The 20176-nt window shown below is 38.9% G+C and overlaps 2 protein-coding genes across 9 annotated transcripts in view; both read left to right on the top strand.

Moving 5' to 3' along the window:
• The window catches only part of LOC126957105 (prothymosin alpha-like), a 1190772-nt gene that overhangs the window by 1056326 nt on the left and 114270 nt on the right, over positions 1–20176 (top strand). The window lies entirely within an intron of this gene.
• The window catches only part of GRAMD2B (GRAM domain containing 2B), a 111641-nt gene that overhangs the window by 29188 nt on the left and 62277 nt on the right, over positions 1–20176 (top strand). For 2 of the 7 annotated variants that reach the window (XM_050794551.1, XM_050794550.1), the window contains exon 1: positions 14662–15212. The exons of 3 other annotated variants lie outside the window; for them this stretch is intronic. In XM_050794551.1, the coding sequence (XP_050650508.1) occupies positions 15130–15212 (83 nt within the window). In that variant the 5' untranslated portion in view covers positions 14662–15129. Of the gene's footprint in view, positions 1–14659; positions 15213–20176 lie in introns of those variants that run through there. 2 more of the 7 variants (XM_050794549.1, XM_050794552.1) reach the window with 2 other exon arrangements.

Genomic DNA, 20176 nt, shown 5'->3' with positions numbered 1-20176 from the left:
GCCAATTACAGGATTAGAGTATTCTGAATTTTACTATATACTTATCTTTACCAGTGAGTTACACATTTTCATATGTTTTCATGTTACTAATTAGCATCTTTCATTTCAACATGAAGAATGCCCTTTACTTTTCTTATAAAGCAGGTCTAATGGTGATGAACTCCCACTTTTGTTTGTCTAGGAAAGTCTGTCTCTCCTTTATTTCTGAAGGACAGCTTTGTCAGATATGGTATTCTTGGTTGGCAGTTTTTTCTTTCAGCACTTTGAAAATATCATCCTACTCTCTCCTGGCCTGCTAGTTTCTGCTGATAAATCTTCTGATAGTCTTATGTATATTCCCTTGTATGTGACAGGTAACTCGTCTCTTGCTGTATTCAAAACACTCTGTCATTGACTTCTGATCATAATGTGTCTCCATATAATCTTCTTCAGGTTGATCCTGTTTGCAAACTTCTCAGCTTCATGAACCTGATGTCTATATCCCTCCCCAAGATTTGGGAAGTTTTCAGCCAATTTTTTAAAAATAAGATTTCTTTCCATTTCTCTTTTCTTTCAGAGGCTCTCATAATGCATATAGGTTTGGTTGATGGTGTTTTATAAATCTCTTAGGCTTTCTTTATTTTTAAAATTCTTTTTTCTTTCTTTTTTCAATCTCCTTGGTTTGAAAAATAACATATGATGTGTCTTTGAGTTCACAGATTCTTTCTCATGCTTGATCAAGTTTGTTGCTTAAACTCTGTATTGAATTTTTCAGTCCAGTAATTGTGTTCAGCTCCAGAATTTGGTTCTTTTTTATTATTTCTATCTTGTTGTTAAACTTCTGATTTTGTTCATGTATTATTTTCCTGAGTCAGTAAGTTGTCTATCTGTGCTGGTTTATAGCTCACTGAGCTTTCCTAAAATAATTATTTTTAATTATTTGTCAGAAAGTTCATAGATCTCCATTTCTTTGGGTTCAGTTACTGGAATATTATTGTGTTCCTTTGGTGGAATCATGTTTCCTTGATTTTTTTTCATGTTCTTTGAAGTCTTTCATTGCTATCTTCACATTTGAAGAATCATTTAGCTCCTCCAGTCTTTACTGACTGGCTTCAAGAGAGAAAGATCTTTACCAATCATCCAAGCTAGAAATTTGCAGGGCCTCTTAAATCTTTTCTGTGGATGCACCTGCTCCACTTCTCTTGTTCCAACAAGGTGTGTTTTATGGAAACATCTGAACATAGATCTGCTTTACCTAGCACTTAGAAAAGTTTACTACATATAGAAAAATGATAGCTTACATTATTATACAGTGTTTTGGGTAGACATTAAATACTGTATCTTGAGTAGACCATATCTACTCAGCTTAGTCAAGATATCATTACTGCTAATTGACTCAGACAATTAAATATTGAGGTAGCCCTGTCATCCCAGGTCATATACAGGGGTCACTCTAATCCCAGCAAGTGACACACCTTATTCTGCATCCCCAATCACAGTCAGGATTAAAATCTGGTTAATAATGATGTGATGGTGGTGATAATCAATAATGGATATGAATTGAGTGCTATGTGCCTAGTATAGTGTGCTAAGTCCTTTGTATATATTGTCTCTTTATATTCTTTAATGATGCTATATTATTTTTGGGTTTTTTAATGATTATCTTTCTATTTTTTTATAATTTCAACTTTTATTTTAGACTTGAGGTACATGTGCAGGCTTGTTACCTGCATATTGCCTGATGCAGAGGTTTGGGGTACGATTGATCTCATCACCCAGGTCCTGAGCATAGTACCCAGAGGTTTTTCAACCCTTGCTCCCCTCCTTCCCTGCTCTATTACTTCCCAGTGTCCACTGTTGCCATCTTTATGTCCATAAGTAACTGATGTTAAGCTCCCACGTATATGTGAAAACATGTGATATTTGGTTTTCTGTTCCTGTGTTAATTCACTTAGGATAATGACTTCAAGCTGCATTTGTGTTGCTGCAAAGGACATGATTTCATACTTTTTATGGCTGCATAGTATTCTATGGTATCTATGTGCCACATTTTCTTTATCTAGTCCACCATTGATGGGCATCTAGGTTGATTCCACGTCTTTGCTATTGTGAATAGTGCTGCAAGGAACATACAAGTGCATGTGTCTTTTTGGTAGAATGATTAATTTTCTGTTGGATATATACTCAGTAATGGGATTGCTGGGTCGATATGGTAGTTCCGTTTTAAGTTCTTTAAGAAATCTCCAAACTTCTTTCCACAGTGGCTGAACTAATTTACATTCCCACTAACAGTATAACAACTGTTGTTATTATACACAACATTCCCATTTCTCCACAGCCTCACCAGCATCTGTTGTTTTTTGACTTTTTCATAATAACCATTCCAACTGGTATACGGTATCTCCTTGTGGTTTTGATTTGCATTTCTCTGATGTCAGTGATGTGGAACGTTTTTCCCTGTGTATGTCTTCTTTTGAGAAGTATCTGGTCACATCTTTTGCTCATTTTTAAATAGGGTTATTTGCTTTTTGCCTGTTCAATTATGTAAGTTCCTTCTAGATTCTGCATATTAGATCTTTGTCAGATGCATAGTTTGTGAACATTTTCTCCCATTCTGTAAGTTGTCTGTGTACTCTTGTTAATAGTTTGTATTGCTGTGCAGAGCTCTTTAATTAGGTCCCATTTGTCAGTTTTTGTTTGTGTTGCAGTTGCTTTTGAGGATAATCATAAATTCTTTCCCAAGGCCAATGTCCAAAATGGTGTTTCCTAGATTTTCTTCTAGATTCTTACAGTTTGAGGTCTTACATTAAAATATTTTATCCATCTTGAGTTAATTTGTGTATATGGTGAAAGACAGGGGTCCAGTTTCATTCTTCTACATATGGCTAGCCAGCTATCCTAGCACCATTTATTGAAAAGGGAGTCCTTTCCCCATTGCTTATTTTTGACAATTTTGTCAAAGATCAGATGATTGTAGGTGTGTGGCTTGATTTATGGGCTCTCTATTCTGTTCTACTGGTCTATGTGTCTGTTTCTGTACCAGTTCCATGCTGTTTCAGTTACTGTAGCATTATAGTACAGTTTGAAATTAGGTGATTTGATGTCTCCAGCTTTGTTCTTTTTGCTTACAATTTCCTTGGCTATTTAGGCTCTTTTTTGGTTCCATGTGAATTTTGGAGTATTTTTTTCTTATTCTGTTAAAAATGATGTTGATAGCTTGATAGGAATAGCATAGAATCTGTATATTCCTTTGGGTAGTATGACCATTTTAACAACATTGATTCTTCTAATCCATGAACATGGAGTGTTTTTCCATTTGTTTGTGTCATTTATGATTTCTTGCTGCAGTGTTTTATAGTTCTCCTTGTAGAGATCTTTCACCTCGTTGGTTAGATGTATTTCTGGGGTGGGTGTGTGTGTGTGTGTGTGTGTGTGTGTGTGTGTGTGTGTGTGTCTATTTTAAATGGGATTGCATTCTTGATTTGGCTGTCAACTTGAACATTATCTGTGTATAGAAATGCTACTGATTTTTGTACATTGATTTTGTATGCTGAAACTTTACTACGTCATTTATAAGTTCCAGGAGTCTTTAGGCAGAATCTTTAGGGTTTTCTAAGTATAGAATTATTTCATCAGCAAAGAGAGATAATTTGACTTCATCTTTTCCTATTTGGATTCCTTTTATATCTTTCTCTTGCCTGATTGCTCTGACGAGGACTTCCAGTACTATGTTGAATAGGAGTAGTGACACTCGGAATCCTTGTTTGTTCCAGTTCTCAAGGAAAATGCTTCCAGTTTTTGCCTGTTCAATCTGATGTTGGCTATGGCTTTGTCATAGATGGCTCTTATTATTTTGAGGTATGTTCCTTTGATGCCTAGTTTCTTAAGAGTTTTTATCAAGAAAGAACGTTGGATTTTATCAAAAGCTTTTGCTGCATCTGTTAAGATAATCATATGGTTTTTGTTTTAAATTCTGTTTATGTGATGAACCACATTTATTGATTTGCATATAATGAAGGAAACTTGCATCCCAGCAATGAAGCCTATTTGTTTATGAAGAATTAACTTTTGGATATGCTGCTGGATTCAGTTTGCTAGTATTGTCTTAAAAATTTTTGCATCTATGTTCATCAGGGATATTGACCTATAGTTTTCTGTTTTTGTTATGTCTTTGCCAGGTTTTGGTATCAGGGTGATGCTGGCTTCATAGAACGAGTTAGGGAAGAGTCCTTTCTCCTTGATTTTTTGGAATAGTTTCAGTAGGATTGGTACCAGTTCTTCTTTGTACCTCTGGTAGAATTTGGCTATAACTCCATCTGATCCAGGGCTTTTTCTGGTTGGCAGGTTTTTTTATTGCTGATTTCAATTTCAGAACTTGATATTGGTCTATTCAGGGTTTCAATTTCTTCCTGATTCAATCTTGGGGACTATGTGTTTCCAGGAATTTAGCCATATCCTCTAGAGTTTTTTAGTTTATATGCATGGAGGTGTTTATCATAGTCTCTGAGGATCTTCTGCATTTCTGTGGGATAGACTGTAATGTCACCTTTGTCATTTCTGATTGTGCTTATTTAGATCTTCTCTCTTTTTTCTTTGTTAATCTAGCTAGCAGTTTGTTGATCTTGCTTATCCTTTCAAAAAGCCAACTTTTGGTTTCATTGATTCTTTGAATGGAATTCAGTCTCCATTTTGTTCAGTTCTTGTCTGATTTTAGTTATTTATTTTCTTCTACTAACTTAGGGGTTTGTTCTTGTTTTTCTAGTTTCCCTAGAGGTGATATTAGATCATGAATTTGAGCTCTAACTTTTTGAGATGGGCATTTAGCACTATAAACTTTCCTCTTAACATTGCTTTTGCTGCATCCCAGAGATTTGGTATGTTGTGTCTCTGTTTTCATTTCTTTCAAATAATTTTTTGATTTCTGCCTTAATTTTGTTGTTTATCCAAAAGTAATTCAGAAGCAAGTTTTTTAATTTCCATGTAATTGTGTAGTTTTGAGAGATTTTCTTGGAATTGATTTTCATTTTTATTCTACTGCATTCTGAGTATGGCGGGTATGGTTTCAATTTTTTTTAATTTATTGAGACTGAGCATGAGGTTGAGCATGGGATCAATCCTGGAGTATGTTCCATGTGCAGATGAGAATATATATTTTGTGGTAGATGGGTGGGGTGTTCTGTAGATGTCTTTTAGGTCCAATTAGTCAGGTGTTGAATTTAAGTCCAGAAATGTCTTTGTTAGTTTTCTGCCTTGATGATCTGTCTAAGGCTGTCAGTGGGATGTTGAAATGCTCAACTACTGTCTACGTCTTTTTGTAGGCCTGGAAGTACTTGTTTTATGAATCTGGTGGTGCTCCAATGCTGTGTGGGCATATATTTAGGATAGTTAAGATTTCTCATTGAATTGAACCTTTTATCCCTAATGATTCTATAAAACAGTTGCTACTACTATTCCAGTTTTTCCCCATAGATAAGAAAAATTGTGGCTTAGAGAAAGCAAGTCACTTGCCCAAGGTAGTAAAGTACATATTAGGATTCTCAGATTAATCCGACTCAACCATTCCCTTATTCTACCCCCCAGTCAGGACTCTCTTATCTCCAGGACAACTCCCTCAACTAGCTCAAACAAGGAGAGTTGTTTACTAAAAAAATACCAACACCAATCCCTTAGACATCCAGTGCAGAAAAGTAAATACTGTAGGACCACCTGGGAAATACAGCTAAGAAGCCAGAAATCAAGACTCTTCCCACCAGTTCTCATCACCTGATTCTTTGTAGTGTCTACTGCAAATTTATACAATATTTTTTCAAATTCTGGGGGCTTCAGATTCTATAAGACCAATGTCTGTCTATTTCCAGTGTCTGAATCACCCTCTGATAGGTGTCTTATTAGACAGCTTATTATATATGTAATATAGATATTATATATGTAATAAAGATAACTTTTTAATTTGATTTCCTCAACTACTAAAAATAAAAACTAAATTCTGATTTTAATTTGTCTGGGATCCTAACACACAGGGAAATGTTCTGTTTTCATCTGGTATTCTTGCATGTTGTTGTTGAGACAGGGTCTCACTCATCACCCAGGTTGCAGTGCAATGGCTCAGTCAGTCATGGCTCACTCCACCTTCGATCTTCTGGACTCAAGTGATCCTCCTGTCTCAGCCTCCCAAATAGCTGGGACTGTAGGCACATGCCACCATGCCTGGCTAATTGTTTTAATTTCTTTTTTTCTAGAGACAGTATCTCACTATGCTGCCCAGGCTGAGCTCAAACTCCGGGGCTCAAGCAATCTTCCTACCTCAGCCTCTCAAAGTGCTGGGATTAGAGGCATGAGCCACCATGCCCCACCTGGTATGCGTTTAAATGTAGAAGCTAATGCAAATGACAGAGCCCTATAGGAAGATGGTAAATGCACTTATCTTCTCAGGTGAATAGACTTCAATAACTACCCTCTCCTCATGAAAATGTTTTTAAGGTTTTGAAATTGGTTTATACAACATTTCTATGTAAAAAGTCTCCCCTACCCCATGCCTGTAGTTTGTCTATATAAAGACAGAAAGAAGAGATTCTGCTATAACTATGCAATCTAGGGCCCTTTCCTTTGGGCCAGTAGTTCTGTTACTTCAGCGCTGTATTCCATTAATAGAATCACATTCCAGTACAAAGCACAGAGCTTGGACTAGAGCCCAGTTCTCCTGACTTCCAGCCTAGAGCCTGTTCTAAAAGTTGTTCAGATGCATGGGGGATGCAGGGGGTGGACAACTAGGAACGAGTGGTTTGTGTGTGACCCAAAACAAAAGAACACAAAGCATCAAATGAGCAGCCCTTTTCTCGTCTCTCCATTTAACACCATGATGTTACACTAAGAGTCGGGTTGCAATATGGTTTCTGAGTAAGGTTCTGTGTGTGTATGTATGCTTTGTAAATATCTGTTTATTGATACATTTCTCCTACTGGACTGCAAACTCACTTATAGCAATCATGGTGCTTATTTATTTTTATATCTCCGTCAGCCAGAATATGGGTTGACACGTACAAGGCATGCAAAATGTTTGTTGGAAGGAAGGAAGGGTGGGAGGGAGGGAAAGAAGGAGGGCTACACAATTTGCCTCAAATGAAGGTTCTATTTAAAAGATTCAACCAAAAAGTGAAAGTAAAGAAAATCTGTGGCTACTTGAGAAAAGTAGAAAAACTTCCTTATGTGCCTGAGGAGTAGAAGTCTTCTGCATTCCCTTCTGTCTTGTTCCCCCTTTCCTTCCTTGTTTCAAGTTATTTGTTTTGAATGATTTTTAAAAATGAATAGTGCTACATAGAGAAGAGACTGAAGAAAAGATAACAAAATGCTATAATTACAGAAATTGTCAAAAAAGAAAAAGAAAATATATTTTAAAAGACAAAAGTCAGAAGAAGCAATAAAAAGTATATAAGTGATAGAAAGAAAATGCGTAATGTATAGAACACTAACCATGATTAAATATTAACTACTTCAAAATGATCTGTCCGTTGCAATGCATGGATTGCATTGTTAAAACATTTCACACGGAGAAAAAGAACATGCCAACAGGAGGAAAGAGAAAGGCCAGGACTAATATTGATGGTGTGATCATCAGTTCCCAAAACAAGGCAAGGAAGTAGCTGTATGAATGTTTCTCTGAGAAAATATGAGAGATTCCATAACTCTAAATTGTTGCCTGTGGATTATAAACAGTGATTCTTGGACTTGCTCCGGGTCTAAACCATCTGAGAGTCATGGGACCTTTCTAATCTGGTAGAGGCACTTGCACTCCACTAGGAGTCATCTAGTAAGCAGTATGAACCAAATATTTTCCTTTTTGTTATGGGGAGGAAATTGTTATCATAGTTCTTTTTCAATTCTTTTCTTCCTGCAAAGTGAAAAAAGAGTAATTATTCAACATTAGAACATCTCAGGTCGGTAAGAGTTCCACAGGAGTATGGTTGAAATACAGTGGTTAGAAAAAAACCACTCAATGATTCATTCACTCAACAAATATTTATTGAGCATCTAACATGAACTAGGTACTGTGAACACAGGGGTGAACATGACCAACAAGGTTCTTGTCTTTGAGAAGATTCCATTCTTGTGGGAGAGGACAGATAATAAACCAAAGGACAGAAAACATATTTTCTGTGAGATGCCATCCTTCTCCCACCAACCTTCTCCTCCTCCCTTATACTCCAGGCACAGTGGAGAACACTGGCCTTCTTTCCATTCTTAAAATATGCCAAGCCCAGTCCTGGCTCAGGGTCTGTACCTTCACTCTTCCCTCTGGCTGGCAAGCTCTGCAACCAGACCTTCACGTTGCTTCCTCCTCACTGAAGGCTCAGCCAAGATGTCATCTCTCAAAGAAGCCTCCCTGATCATCCTGTAAAACAGGACTCCCTCAAGTTCTATCCTTTTCTATTTTATTTTCTTTATATCTCTTACCCATTGAAACTGTGTTATTTATGTACTGACTTGTTAAATTTTCAGTCTCTCCCACTAGAATGTAAGATCCACAACAGCATGGGTTTTGCCTATTTTGTTCACTTCTATATATCATGCATTTACAACAGTACTGTTAGAAATGTCCATTTACCCACATGCCTAATGACAAAGTATCTATAGTCAGAGGGTCTAATCTATTATCTGCACTGTGATATCTGGTCTCCCTAGATGGCCCCCAGTGAGCTGGTATTCACATCTTGTATAGTTCTCTCACCTTGAATCTGGGCTAGCCCTATGGCTCACCTTTGACTAAGAGAATGCAGCATAGGAAAAGCTGTATGACCTCCAACTGTCTCATAGGAAGCCTTGTAGATTCTACCTCGGTGTTATAGGACACATGGTCTGGAGGATGCCAGAGAACAAGTCAAAAAATCCAACTGTACTGAGATGGCCATGCTGTAAGGCAGCCAAAGCTAGTCACGTGGAGTGCTGCACAGACACTGAAATTCTCAGCTGGCCCTCAGCCCTTCCAGCCATCCCAGCTGAAGCACCAGACCTGGGAATGAAAATTCCATCTTGCACATCCAGCTTAGCTGAGTCTTCAAATGACTTTAAACCAGGCCTTTATCTGAGTGCAAATGCATGAGTGACCACAAGTGACAACCATTCAGCTGAGCCCAGTCAATCCACAGAACCACGAGAGGTAATAATAAATTATTGTTTTAAGCTACCAGGTTTTGAGGTGGTTAGTTATCCAGCAACAGATAACTGCAAAATGCAGCCACCAAAGAAAGCTCTAGATTCAAACATTTCTTTCCCCACAAACATTGTATTCACACATGAAGGTCCTTGGGTTTTCTCTCCAACACACTCTCCTACAAGATGTGTGTCTTCACTACCAACAAAATTTGTTTTACACTGTTCACTCTCCTACAACCCTAAAAGCACGCCCCTGCAAGTCAGGAAAACTGGATCTTTGTTCTCATGAGACCACTGTAATTTTTCTCCTAGTCACTGAACTCTCTGAAAGCTTGGGCTTTGCTCTGAAAAATCATGGTGGAATTTTATTTTGAAATTGTGTTCAGTGTGCGGCAGGCCAAATAGAAAGTAAGAAAGAACACAAATATATTAAACAGATACAAGTAGAAGAGTCCTAATTGAAGCAGGAGAGACTGCATTGAAATAGTAGCAGGAAATAGGCCCAGGAGTCAGAATACCTAAGTTCAAGTGCTGGGTCCTCCCCTCACTAGACCAAAGAGCCCTGGCCTCTTGCAGAACCCAGCATGAAAACCACCGTGCCGGATGCTGGCAGGGGCCCTCCCAATTCACACATGGTGATCTGTAATATTTGCCATATACAAAATGGGCATGTATTTTAAAACTTTGAGATAGATATTACTGTATTGTTTCTGTGGCATCATTTAATTCTTAAAAAATAACATGAACTGGAAGAGTTTTTTACTGCTTCTGCTTTCTCAATGAACCAGATTTAAATTAGTGTTTCAAAACTACCCTCTGGTCCCTGGACCAGTAATCCCTTGCCATCTTGCCTATTCCTCTGAACATGAGTGCTAAGCATAGTGGTTGCTTCATCTGTAGGAAGAGAAATAGAAGATTTCAAATATCCCAATCTGCAGTATCACTTGGCTTTGGAAATATTGGCTTAAAACTACACTACTAAATTTTTTAATCTTATTTTCAAAGCCCTCCAGCATAGAAGATTCCATAATCTACTACAGAGTTCCATTCCAGTGTCTCATGGTTATATTCATTGGGGACCTTTTCTTCTATTGACATAAATCATTCAACAAAGGCACCCATTCAGATAATGCTTCTCAACTTTCATTCTTACAATTTTTTTGAAAGTCTTAGAATTAAGTTCTTCATTGTCACTGTGTGTTTCTCTTCTGAACTCTCTCCATTTTCCCCCCATTTTCTTCTTTAGATACTGGCTTTAATTGAAAACAGGAATGGTCTGAGAAGTGTTCCTGGAATCCTTTTACTTATAAAATATCATGCATAGTTAAGTTATTACAGAGCTTCCAGGTTTCATCTTGATAAGGTCACCAACATCTTCTAAAACCTATCATCAGACAATATGCAAAAAAGTGATGATACTTACCTATACTTATATTGGTTAATAAATACTCACCTCACCACATGTTTTAAGTTAGGTAACTATAATATTTGACCACGCATTGTGTATTAGTCCATTCTCACACTGCTATAAGGAATTACCTGAGATTGGGCAATTTATAAAGAAAAGAGGTTTAATCAACTCACCGTTCTGTGGACTGTGCAGACTTCTGCTTCTGGGAAGGCCTCAGGAAACTTACAATCATGGTGGAAGGCAAAGGGGAAGCAAGGCACCATCCTCACATAGTGAAGCGAGGAGCGGGGAGAGAGAGAGAGAGAGAGCGCAAAGGGGGAGGTGCTACACACTTTCAAACAACCAGATCTCATGAGAACTCTATCACAAGATAGCACTAGGAGGGTGGTGCTAAACCATTAGAAACCACCACCGTGATCCAATCACTTCCCACCTCCAACACTCAGGATCCCAATTCAACATGAAATTTGGGTGGGGACACAGAGCCAAACCATATCAGCTTGCAACCAAATCTCCACTCAAGTCTCCAAACACATTATTTGTACTTTTTCCCCGAGACTATGAACAGATGCGCAGTGTATGTGCTCAATGTTAAAGAAGGCCAATATCTGACCAATATCAAACATCAAAGCTATTTGCATAGAAGCTCCCACCCACCAAAGGTGTTATGTCTGGCATCTTCTACCAAAGTGGTTTCAAAAACTAGAAAAAGTATCAGCTAGAAATCTTCTTTGCTTTTGCCACGTGCGGTGACTCACGCCTGTAATCCCAGCACTTTGGGAGGCCAAGGTGGGTGGATCACCAGGTCAGGAATTTGAGACCAGCCTGGCCAATATGGTGAAACCTCGTCTCTACTATAAATACAAAAATTAGCCGGGCGTGGTGGTGTGTGCCTGTAGTACCAGCCACTAGAGAAGCTGAGGCAGGAGAATTGCTTGAACCTGGGAGGCGGAGGTTGCAGTGAGCTGAGATCGTGCCACTGCACTCCAGCCTGGGCAAAAGAGCAAGACTCTTTCTCAAAAACAAAAAAAAAAAAAGAAAGAAAGAAAAGAAAAGAAATCTTCTTTGCTTTTGAAAACAAGAATTTAGATTCCCAGAGACTTACGGGAAGAAAAATAATGTCTCTTATTGGTGCAATATCAAAGGGCATCCTAAAACATATTTTAGGCATAATCTTTTTTTCTTGTCTCCTCTCTCACATGTCATAGGCATAATCTTATATCTCTATTTTGTCACATGGCAATGACATTTCCTTTATTGTTTATCTGCTGTGCCTCTTGAATACTATATTCCATATATTACTGTAGAATAGCCCCAAGAATAAACAAATTAGGTAGTTGTTTAACAATGCCTTTTAAATGTAAGCAAACATCAGTATGTAAAATAATGTAGCTTACTTGCTCCTTTCTAAGTGTTCCACTCTAGGAAAAGACTGATATTTTCCCTACCTGCCCTGTCTTCCACTTCAACCTCAGCTGCTCCTTCTCCCTTAAAACCACACCATTGGAAGACCTCATACCATGTACTAAAGAACTTCCAACTATTTCAGGGTAACTGAGCGCTCTTTAACTGAGCCATAACCCACGCTAAGACTGCTTTGAATACTTGCCCTTACTCGTGCATTAAAAGAGGCCTGACCATGATTTCTCAAAAGGGTAAACATAGACTACCATATGACCCAGCAAGCTTACTCCTAGGTATATATCCAAAAGAAATGAAATCAGGGACTCAAACATTTGCACATCCATGTTCATAGCAGCATCATTCACAATCAACAAAAGCTGGAAACAACCCAAGTATCCATCAACAGATAAATGGGCAACCCAAATGTGGTATATACATGCAATGGAATATCATTCCGCCACAAAAAAAACGAAATTTCGATATATGCTGTGACACGGATTGACCTTGAAAATATTACACTGAGTGAAATAAGTCAGACACAAAAGGAAAAATATTGTATGATTCCACTTATATGAGGTAGCTAAAACAGACAAATTTATAGAGACAGAGAGTAAAATAGAGGCTACCAGAGGCTGGGAGGAGGTGGGAAAGACACAGTTATTGTTTAATGGGTTTAATGGGAGTTTATGCTACGGATGATAAAAAAAAGTTTTGGGTACAGATAAGTGGTGATAGTTAAATAACATTGTGAAAGTGTTGAATGCCACTGAATTATACACTTATTAAAATGATAAATAGTAATGTTATGTATATTTTACCACAATAAAAAAATTACGTAGGGGGGAAAAGTCAGTCTGATCTGAGCTCTGTAATGAGAACTTGGAGGGCACCTGAGATTTTAGAGTCCTCATCCAGAGTTTGGGAAATTGACAACCTCATCTCTATTCCAAACCTATCCCTATTCTGAGGAGGGTGGGGATCTCAAGCAAAGACCTAGAGGTGAAGGCATCAGGAATGTCCCCAGGAAGAGACAACTATGGGCACCAAGGAGACAGCCTTCAAGCTTTCAGGTCACCCAGAGCTTTCTCAGTCCCATCTAGCACAGCTCCTGCAGTCAGTGGTCAGGAAGAAAAAAGAGAGAGAGGCCTGACTAAGCCAACTCTTCTGGAATTTATGTAAGCTTTTTTCTTTTACTTATTTTTCAAATGTCACAAGAATCAATTTTGGAGCAAGCAGGCTATAAAAAGATGTTTTTATTCTCTCAGCCTAATGATACATATGTAGAAAGAGAAGGAATAAGAAAACTTTGGACAGAACTTGCACCTCTAAAATGTTTGAAGTTATTTAGGTTAGGTGTTTTACAAACACACGTACACCCTACATACATACATACATACATGTACATACTATGGTTGCATAGTCTTTGTAATATTCTTAAATCTAAACTTTATTTTAAAAGAAAAATGAAGGACTTGCAGCCCCAGAACATAGTTAGTAGTTTTTTCCCAGGCATGTCATGCTCTACTGTTGCCACTTGTAATTGTTTTAAAGTCAAGTCAGGCTTCCAATAATAACGTTTTATATTAATTATTCTAATTGTCAACTACTCCATAGCAAATTAGAAAACCACCAGCAAAAATGTTATTTGCTATAACAAATCAATGTTTATACAAGCTTGCCCAACCTGCAGCCCAGGACAGCTCTGAATACAGCCCAATACAAATTCATAAACTGTCTTACAACATTGTGACATGCATGCACGGATGTTTTTGGTTTTTTTTGTTTTTTTTTTGTTTTTTGAGATAGGGTCTCACTCTGTTGCCCACACTGGAGTGCAGTGGTGCATCCTGGCTCACCGCAACCTCCACCTCCCAGGCTCAAGCGATTTTCCTGCCTCAGCCTCCCAAACTGTTGGGATTACAGGCGCCTGTGCCATCTCACCCAGCTAATTTTTGTATTTTTAGTAGAGACGGGGTTTCACTATGTTGGCCATGCTAGTCTCGAACTCCTGACCTCAAATGATCCACCAGCCTCGACCTCCCAAACTGCTGGGATTTCAGGCGTAAGCCACCGTGCCCGGCCCCTGCACGGACCTTTTTTAAAGCTCATCATCTATCCTTAGTGTTAGTGTATTTTATGTGTGGCCCAAGACACTTCATCTTCTTCCGGTGTGGCCCAGGGAAGCCAAAAGATTGGACACCCCTGGTTGAGAACAATGCCTGGAACTTGTTTGCTCTCAAAAGTTCGTTCAATGAATGAATGAACAGATGCTTCCAATGCAAAACCTTAGAACCAGCAAGTCAAAATGTCACCAAAAGGAGGGAGGAAGAGGCATTCATGGTACTGGTTGAGTGCATAGTAAATAAGGTACTTGCACAACTGTGGGCAACAAAGAGACGGCTTGGGAATTATCAAACACCAATTTTGATTTTGATGAGAACAGTCATAACCCAATATTTGAAGATTTTGATGGTTGCTTCTTCTTTTCCCCTCAAAGCCCCCCAGAGAACGATGAAGGGTTAACCAAAACACCACCAAAGGCAACCACTTATTACCTTTGTTATACCCACATAAAAAATTGAGCAGAGCTATTGTTTAAGCAGAAGAGGCAGTCCCTCAATGAAGCAATATCCTGTTTGAATAATTTAGGATGGGGCATAGGCCAGCCCACACAGTGCATTTGTGTGACAGGGCGTCCCACTCAGACATCTCCATTTCCGGTATCTAGAGTCGGCTGCCCTCTTTAAAAATCCCCTTGTTACAGTCAGGATAGAAAACAAAAAGCCTAATTTACCAGGAGGCTACACAGATTGTGCTTTCTTAGGCAAATGTTCCACCTGCTTGGCCAATTAGCTTCCTCTCCCGAAAGACTCGTTCAACAGGTTTCTTTTTTCTCTTCTCTGCCTCCTGGGTTGGGGAATGAGGCTGTCACTTCGCTTCGACCCTCCCCTTCCCTCCCTCTGGGCTCTTCCACTCTGGGTCGGACCAATCGCGCCCGCTCCGACGTGTCCAGGTCCGCGGCCCCGAGAGCTTGGCGCGGCCCGGCCTGGATGCGCGGGGCAGAGGGTGCAGGGGAGGGCACGGCGCCGCTTGCTTGGCCTGCGCCCCGGGACCTAGAAGCCGGGACGAGCCGGGGAAGAGCCAGGCGCGCGGAAGTCTGAAGGTGCCCTCCAGACACGGCCCCGATGACTGAACTACAGCAAGATGTGGAAGACACAAAGCCTGCGAAAGTGCTCGGGAAAAGGGAGAGCAAAGTTGGCTCAGCCCAGTGAGTATTCTCAGCTGGGACCCATCCAGGGAGGTGGGAGGAGCGCAACCCAAACTTCTCTGCCCCGGGACGCGTTTTGGGTGGATGCGGATTTCTGGAGTTTCTACATGGACAATCTTGTGGCGCTCTCACTCGCTCGCGCTCTCTCTCTCTCTCTCTCTCTCTCTGTCTCTCTCTCTCTCTGTCTAGATACTCAGTTAAGGAGACGGTTTAGATTGATTGAAAAGTCTACTGTAGGTTTTAAACAAATTTTCTTAATTCAAAACTCACTGGATGTTGGGAAAATAATTTTGTAGAAAATAAGCCTAACCACATTGAAGCTCAAAGTCCCAACAGAGCCCTTCGTTTAGAATGACCGTTTTCACAAATTCATTTCAGTTCAGATAATTGAGTGTCTACTTGTTCGATAACGATGGGCAATACAAGGATAAATGTTATTTTGGATCTGCCCTTCTGGAACTTCAAGAGCAGAGTGGGGATGGGGGAGGCACAAATGAATATTACTGTACTTCAAGGGACTTTGATGACCATTGCCACATTAAACACACAGACAAGGTATGATAAAGAGTTTAGCCTATAACTGAGTCTTCTTACTGTTAAAATATTTATCTATTTTGCAGGCTTTGGTAAAATTGGTTTGGGAGGAGGAGTTGTTTGTTTTTTCCTACAAAGTGGTATTTTCTAAGCCTACTGAAGTCACTTCTAATTCAGTCTATGATTTTAGACACTAACCCTTCTGAGCTCTAAAACTCTTGTTTTGGTATCAGGATAAGAGTAATTTAGGAAGGAGGACTATATATTATCATAAGGATATACTGATGTGATAATTCCACTTTGAAATCATTTTAAGTTGCCAAATTTTTGTGCTTAGAAACCCAGTCTAACTTCTGTTTTGAACTTCATAACTTAGATTGATTATCACTAAGCTCAAAGTCTTGTTGAAGTCTGGGTGTCCCAATGGATATTTCTTCTAAGAGGATTAGAATGACTTGCTCCTCGCAATTTCCCTGCGTCTGTAACTGCATACATGTAGGCCTCGTCACCTAGAGCCTTAGCCTCCTAAGTAATAGTAGCTGGCACTTACTGAGAATGCTTACTATGTGACAGGGAGTGTGCTCAACACTTTAAATGCATTCTCACAAAGAATGAGGCAGGTGCTATTATTTCCATGTTGCAGATAAAAGCACTGAAGCTCTGAGACTAGGCAGAGTCACACGGTTAATAAAAGAGCATCCAGGATTCAAGCCCAGGTCTCCTAACTTTACAGCATGAACTTACAACCACTATGCTGTGCACTGGTTCCTCTGTTCCAGAATCTATGATGGCCTTCCATGGCCTACTATTAAAAATGGGATCCTCTGCCAAGATTTTAAGATCCTTCATGATCTGGACCCACACAGACCATTGCAACCTCACTTCCTAATACTAGTCAGCATGCACATCTTTTATAGCCAAACAATCATACTAGCAGCCCTATACTTAAAGGGGTGATATGCAGCACTCCCGTGTTCATTGCAGATTACTCATAATAGCCAAGATATGAAATCAGCCTAAGTGTCCATCAACAGATGAATGGATAAGAAAATGTGCTATGTGTACACAAGATGCAAAATCAATCTAAGTTGTCTATCAATGGATAAATGGATAAGAAAATGTGGCATATATACACACTATTATTCAGCCCTTAAAAAGAAAGATCCTGTCATTTGTGACATGGATGAACCTAGAGGACATATGTTAGGCGCAATAAGCCAGGAATAGAAAAACAAACACTGCATGATCTCACTTGTGTGTGACATCTAAAAAAGGTTGACTCAGGCCTGGGACTGTGGCTCATGCCCATAATCCCAACACTTTGGGAGGCCATGGCTGGAGGATCACTTGAGCCCAGGAATTTAAGACCAGCCTGGGCAACAAAGTGAGACCCTATCTCTACAAAAAAAAAAAAAAAAAGTTAAGCATGATGGCGCACACCTGTGGTCCCAGTTACTCGGGAGGCTGAGGTGGGAGAATCGCTTGAGCCCAGGTAGTTGAGGTTTCTGTGAGCCATGTTCATGCCACTGCACTCCAGCCTGGACGCAGAGTGAGACCCTGTCTCAAAACTATAATTTAATTTAAAAATAAATTTAAAAGTTGGATTCATAGAAACAGTAGAATGGTGGTTGCCAGGTGCTGGAAGGTGGAAAAGGTGGGGAAGGAGGGAATAGGGAGTTGATCAGAGGGTACAAAGTTTCAATCAGAAGGAGTAAGTTTTGAGATCTATTGCACAGCAAGGTGATTAGTGAATAACAATGTATTGTATATTTCAAAATAACTAAGAGTAAATTTCAAATGTCTCACCATAAAAATGATAGGTAAGCAAGACCATAGGTATGTTGCTTGATTTAATCATGCTACATTATATACATATACCAAAACATTATCTTGTACCCCATAAACATAAGCAATTATGATTTGTCAATTAAAAATAATATTAATTGTAAAATAATTTAAAAATATATTTCCTATAAAACTCAAAAAAAGAAGTGATATGCAGAAGGAATAAGGAACTGGTATGTCAAACATAGGACCCAATGAATCCCCTTCTGTCTTCACTTTTCCTTACCGCTGTTCCTTTCCCCTCTCTACTCTCTCTTCATTTACTTCTAGAAATCAACTCAAGTTTTCCTTCATGTGAAGCCTTCATTCATTACTGGCCATACTCATCTCTTCTTTACTAGTATTCACCTTGTACACATGTGGCTTCCGTCTCATAGAATTTAGCTGCTATTATGATGATTAATTAACAATTAATGTTTATTGACAGTTTAGTTTGTACAAAGTACTGTTTCAAGTTGTTAACATATATTAATTCACCCACTAATCCAGTTGTATTAGTTATCTTTCCTCTAAATAGGTTGCAGACTCGCATTACATTTTTCCTTATTGAATTTCTCAGAGGCCCAAGCAACAGTCACTTTCGATAACCATCTGTTGGCGAGCTGGGGAAGCTAAGACCCCAGACCCACTAATTAAGATATATACTGTAATATGCTTGTAGCTGACAATCAGCTTGACTATGTCAGGGGAAATTCTATGTTTAAAATTTTTCTTAATCACATTTCCTATCAGTAGCGGTTAGAATTTCTAGGTACATTTACTTGCCCAAGAGCTATGGCTGATTTGTTCATCTTTCTGCTAGAAGAAGGTGAAGCTGCTGGTACACTCATCACCAAAGTGCATATTTGATGAAAAAATACAATGAACCCCTTTCTGACCAAGAATAAGTACTTTAGCTGTATATTTCCTTTTGAGATCCTAACTTTCGCTGCTTTTATTACCTTTTCTATTCTGAATTTTATGTTCCCAGTACTTGAAGAGTCGTAGCATAGCCTGACTCTTTTTGACACACATTTTTTTTTCCTTCAAGAGGCCAGAATACCCTTGCTCTAACTTTTGTTTGTTTGTGTGTTATTTAAGTTCTGGGGTACCTGTGCACAACGTGCAGGTTTGTTACACAGGTATACATGTGCCATGTTGGTTTGCTGCACCCAGCAACTCGTCATTTACATGAGGTATTTCTCCTAATGCTATCCCTCCCCCAAACCCCCACCGTTTTTACACATTTTATGAAACACACCTTTATTTCTTAAACTTCTTCTGGATCTCATTTAGTAATGTCCAGGTTACTTTTAATGAATTTCAACAAGTACCCAAAATGAATGCTGATATATTCTGAGCAAAAGTTATCTTGATTCATGTTTCAAATAATGAATTAAATTACATGTAATAACATTCAAATTGCAATTTGAATTTTTAACATTTGAACTTTAATAACTTGAGGTGTAAGAATTTTAGAAATTTGTCCAACTCCATATGTAGGTAGGAAAAGGATAGATGTGGGCAACAAGAACATTTACCTTAAAAGGAAGCTCTCTGGTATTATCAATAAAGGTTGGTTATTTTTAGTATATATTTTTACTTAAAATAGTGAATTCAAGTAAAAATAAATGACCTGCAGTGGCAACATCTCTCATCTAAACGATCTGTCTTTGTGCATGGCATGTTGGAGTTCTTGACAAACAGAACACAGGTTGAAGTTAGGAACTGATCTTGAATTAGAAACAAGAGAAATAAAGGCAAATATTTGTTGGGCCTAACTCAGTTTCTTAGTGCTTACTTAATTCCAAACTTTGAAAGCTCCCATTTAGCAAAAGAAGATTATCTCTCTATCTGTGTATGTGTGTGCATATAATTTTTTTTTTTTTTTATTTCCAGGTCATCAGATCTGACAGGCTGGGTGTGGTAGCTCACTATAATCCCAGCATTTTGGGAGGCCGAGGCAGGTGGATCACTTGAGGCCAAGAGTTTGAGACCAGCCTGGCCAACATAGTGAAACCCCGTCTCTACTATAAATACAAAAATTAACCAGGCGTGATGGCTTATGCCTCTAATCCCAACTACTAGGGAGGCTGAGGCGAGAGGCCTGGGAGGCAGAGGTTGCAGTGAGCCAACATCGTGGATTGTGCTACTGCACTCCAGCCTGGGCAACATAGCAAGATCCAGTTCACTTTTCATTACAAACTTTGGGGTAGGAAAGAATAATGTATAACATGTTTTAACATATATTAATTCACCCACTAATCCATTAAATATGGGCCTTCAGTGTATGGAAACTCATATTTTAAAATGTCATACATAGCATATTATATTTATAAATTATATTAAACAAATTATATTAAAGTATAACACCCAATGGAGGAGTTTTAAAAAATGGAGAAAAATAAACAGTGTGCTCTGGTTTGAAAGGTTTTGAAAAATATATATAGTGAACCAAATCAGCTCTATGACTGGAGGTTAATATCACAGAAAATTGCTGATTTATCTGGGCAGTACATGAAGCAGTTAAGAATGCAGGCTGTAGGAAACTAGTATTTGAATTCTGGCTTTCCCGTCTCCTACAGGTGTGACTCTGGCAAGTTACT

The sequence above is a fragment of the Macaca thibetana genome, chromosome 6 (assembly GCF_024542745.1).
Source record: "Macaca thibetana thibetana isolate TM-01 chromosome 6, ASM2454274v1, whole genome shotgun sequence".
Classification (NCBI taxonomy): Eukaryota; Metazoa; Chordata; class Mammalia; order Primates; family Cercopithecidae; genus Macaca; species Macaca thibetana.
The sequence above is the reverse complement of the archived record's forward strand: the minus strand, read 5'-3'. Positions and strand labels throughout refer to the sequence as shown.